This window comes from Sinocyclocheilus rhinocerous, unplaced genomic scaffold (assembly GCF_001515625.1).
Source record: "Sinocyclocheilus rhinocerous isolate Xijiao unplaced genomic scaffold, SAMN03320098_v1.1 scaffold317, whole genome shotgun sequence".
In the NCBI taxonomy this organism is placed as follows: domain Eukaryota; kingdom Metazoa; phylum Chordata; class Actinopteri; order Cypriniformes; family Cyprinidae; genus Sinocyclocheilus; species Sinocyclocheilus rhinocerous.
The window spans coordinates 15,509-20,070 of record NW_015633534.1 but is presented as its reverse complement, the minus strand read 5'-3'; the positions used below and the strand labels follow the sequence as shown (position 1 = coordinate 20,070).

General features: G+C 30.7%; 1 protein-coding gene across 1 annotated transcript in view; it reads right to left on the bottom strand.

Moving 5' to 3' along the window:
• Positions 1-1,764, bottom strand: part of LOC107744235 (SH2 domain-containing protein 3C-like) — a 54,495-nt gene extending 52,731 nt beyond the window's left edge. The window contains exon 1 of the mRNA XM_016557763.1: positions 1,680-1,764. Within this exon, the coding sequence (XP_016413249.1) occupies positions 1,680-1,698 (19 nt within the window). The 5' untranslated portion in view covers positions 1,699-1,764. The remainder of the gene's footprint in view (positions 1-1,679) is intronic.
• Positions 1,765-4,562: the final 2,798 nt, after the last annotated feature.

Here is a 4,562-nt window from a genome sequence, read left to right as displayed (position 1 = left end):
ATTTTTCTAGCATGACCTTCAATGTCAGGGCCTGAATTTTCTCTTTGTCACTGTTGGAACGTCTGTTCATTTATCTTAATATTTATAGCTCTCGGGGGACTGTCGACGTTTAGTCCCGTTCTGGTTTTGTTTCTTGTCAAGTCGTCTTGTGTTTTGAGTATTTTGAGATATCAGACAGATTGAAATTAATAACATATGGGACTGCTAAATGTGATGAAGTTCATAATGTATTGCTGTAATGCAATATAGTACTTGAAGAAGAAACACATCTACACAAAAGTGTAACTAATATTAAGGATAAAACATGTTTTGTGAGATGAAACAGTAACTTTTTGCATTCACAAAAATCAAATAATCTTAAAATTAATGATAAATACCAGATCTTATTTACACTTACATATTGGATTATGAGATTACAGTAAAGTGTACTTGAAGAAGAAACACAGCTATACAAAAGTGTAACTAATATTGAGGAAGAAAAATGTTTTGTAAAATAAAACTATTACTTTTCGCGTTCACAATAATCAAATAATCTTAAAATGAATTATAATTAATAATAGTAAAAATAAGTAGAATTCAACTGAATAAAAAATATATTCTCTGGAAAATGATATTTTTGTGTTTTTGATTTGTCAATTTATTTAATTAATTACTGATCAAAATGTATTTATGGATCAAAATAAATATTTAATATTTTCTACATTTGATATATTTACTGTTTTGTGTTTCATAGTAATAATTGTTAATCATCATACTGTTACATTTGAATGGTTACTGTTAAAAATTAAATATGTAGTGGAGGTTCTCATTAGGAAAAAGGAACAATAAATATGTTGAAGTTTTTTTTGGGGGGGGGGGGGGGGTAGATGCGTGCTTGCGTGTGTGTGTGAACATCAATAAGTTATTAAAATATTTTTTTTAAATATAGTTTAGGATTTATACTTTAGTTTAAACATAAGAACTTAGTGAATGTGCATAGTGAATGAAGCTATCTGGAATAAAACTTGTGATCTTTCTTTTTCTGCCATTGTGTGTTTTTTCATGACTGCTTTTTACGTGCATTTTCTCATGCATTACACAATATTGCAATACTTCTCTCAGTTGCAGTTTATCCATATATATCCCATATACTTTGCCCTTATTTGACCTTATAATACTCAAACTTATCTAATATAAACGACTTTTATTTTCATCATGAGATTTTTTTTCCTCTTGGTCGATGTTCAATTCGGCTCATATTGATCTAGTCTGAAGTACATTCATTTGCTTTGTGCAGCTGAATCCCCAAATGCCATTACGGTATTCCCATATCCCATCACTGTCCTCAGAACGGCTTTGGTTTTACCTCAAGGCATGTGGAGCAAAACAACAAAAAGCCTCTTTAAAAACGTATCTGCGTCTATGCACTGCTGCCTTCAAATACACTAACCTTCATCAGAGAGGAACGTTAGCCTTTAAGGCCATTATAGAAATCAATAATGTCAACAGTCCTGCTCCTTTATAACACCCTGATAGCTTCGACAAGGACAGTGGGGCGTTATTTAAGGCATTTTGATCTTTAATAGTCTTGCTTAACCGACCAGAGACTTTAACCACAATAAGAAACCTCATGGCAAAGTGATACCGGTCTGAATGATTGCACCACACTATGGCGGAAGCCCTCAATCAAATATACTCACTCAGTTTGCGTTTGATCATGGTCTCTGACTCCTGTGTCCTCTTGTGTCTTTTCCGGGACGGGGAGCCACAAGTCCTCACTTCTGGCTCTTGTAGGTGTGTGTGTGTGTGTGTGTAGACTTCCGCTGCACAGGGCTGATGCTCTGTAAGCAGCAGCAGCAAAAGGACTTCCTGTGGTTGCTGGGCGGATACATGTGATCTGTACTTCGCAGTAATGCCATATTTACTCAATAGCACTCGATGCTGACATGCAGGAGAGCTTCTTGGGTCACTCTGTCAAAGGTGACGTGACTCCAGTGTATCTCGGGATCTGCATTCAGTGTCATTCTAAGACTGAATAATATGACGTCTAACAAAATGTGCATCACCATATACTATAATAATAATTAGTGCTGTCAAACGATTAATCGCGATTAATCACATCCAAAATAAAAGTTTTTGTTTACATAGTATATGTGTGTGTACTGTGTATATTTATTATATATATAAATACACACACATGCATGTATATATTTAAGAAAAATATGTTATGTTTATATATTAAATATATTTATATATAATATAAATTATATGAATATAAATATATTTGCGAAATATATGGTGTATGTGTTTGTATTTATATATACATAATAAATGTGCACAGTACTACACACAGATATATTATGTAAACAAAACTGTTATTTAGGATGCAATTAATCGCGATTAATAGTTTGACAGCACTAATAATAATATATAATACTTAATATAAATGTATCTTTTTACTTTATATAAGATGCTATTTATATTATCTTATTATAAAGCATTTTGTTTATATAGCTTGTACCTACCACTTCATTAAAAAAAAAAAAAACTTGACCTCTGACCTTTTGTACAAAGGCACAACAAAGTAAATGATGATTAGTGACTAGAAATAATGTTGAATCTTATTATTTCAATATTTCTTCATTACATCGTAACTTTATTTATTTATTGGCCTTGAGTTGAGTTTAATATGCACCAAATTATGAGCAAAAATTAGGCAAAAATAAACCATTTGTAATTAAGTTATGAAACAATACATAATGTAAGTGACACGTCTTCATTATGTCATAACTTACTTTATTAATTTATTATTTTTTCATTTTATTTATTTATTGGCCTTGAGTTTAAAGTGCACCAGATTATAAACGAAATTAGACAAACATAAGAGTAATTAAGTTATGAAACAATACATAATGTAAGTGACATTTCTTCTTCATTATTTCATAACTTTTTTATTTATTTGCTTATTTATTGGCCTTGAGTTGAGTTTAAAGTGCACCAAATTATGAGCAAAATTAGGCAAAAATAAACAGTCTGTAATTAAAATATGAAACAATACATATTGTTAGTGACATTTCTTCTTCATTATGTCATAACTTTATTTATTTATTTATTTATTTATTTATGTATTTACTTATTTATTTATTGGTCTTGAGTTTAGTTTAATGTGTACCAAATTATGAGTAAAATTAGGCAAAAATAAACCATATGTAATTAAGATATGGAACAATATATAATGTAAGTGGCATTTCTTCTTCATTATGTCACAACTTTATATATTTATTTAAATCCCATATTTTCAATGGACTCCACTGTATATTTCTAGAAATGTATTAAATACATATATAAAAATTACATTTCTCTGTGAGCTGTCACTAAAAGATGCACATTAACGCATGCATAAAGCATTAAGTATGATGAAGTCAGAACCTGCATTGTTTGGAGGACTTCTCTTCATCTTCACACATATAATAGCAGACCAGATATATTTGCGAAAGCAGCAAGTGTTGTTCATAAATGTGTTGCATCTCACTTCCTCTCCTGCGATCTGGCTTAAGCTTACTTCCTGCATGAACGTGAGCTGTGTGTGAGGGTGTGTGTTTGTGATACTGAGAAAGAAAGTGAGAAGTTTAAAAGGGTGTTGCTAGTTTCTGTTGAGTCTGTAATTTTTTTTTACTGTAACATATAAAAGCAAAAGGGCCCTCAAGTCGGAATTTTAAAGACATAGACACACAAATTACATTCGTATAGATTGTACATTTAATATTTTTTATATCCTCATACCACAAGTGTTTTTAGTTTTAGTTTAAACCAAGGACATAATATGCTAATTGTTGCATCTATTATGAGTCATTATAATACTGCTCTTGATTTCAACACTTTGCAGTTTTTCAGTACAAATGTATGGCGAGTTAAATGCAAAAAGGACATACCAAATATCTCAGTGTAAAAAATTTGCATACTATCCATCACAAGTATGTAAGATTAATTGATATAAAGCTGAAAAAAGGCAAATATAAATATTATGTGAAAAACTTACTCTAAATAAACATTTTGAAATGTTGTCTTGTCAACTAACTAAAGTAAGTTAAAGTAGGCCTACTAAAATTAGTAACTGAACTAAAACTGAAAGAAAATAAACTTTAGAAAAACTATTTAAATAAATAAAAAATAAAAAATGACGAATAAATTACTAAACATTTAAATAAATAAATAAATATGAAAAACTTTTTTTTTTTAAAGATAATTTTAAGATTATTTTTGCCTACATGCTAATACATGGAAGCGTAAATACTGTCGTATGTACACTCTAAAAAATGCTGGGTTAAATATAACCCAGCCCTGGGTAAAATATGGACAAACCCAGCGATTGGGTTCTTTTGACCCAGCAGTTGGGTTAAACGTTTAACCCAACCTTCTGGGTAGTAACCCAAATGCTGGGTCAAAACAACCCAATTCTGGGTTTGTCCATATTTTACTTGACGATGGGTTGTATTTAACCCAGCATTTTTTAGAGTGTATGGAGGAGGTGATGGGAATATCTAAATACAGTGTGTGAATATCCAATACTGGCATACTGTCTT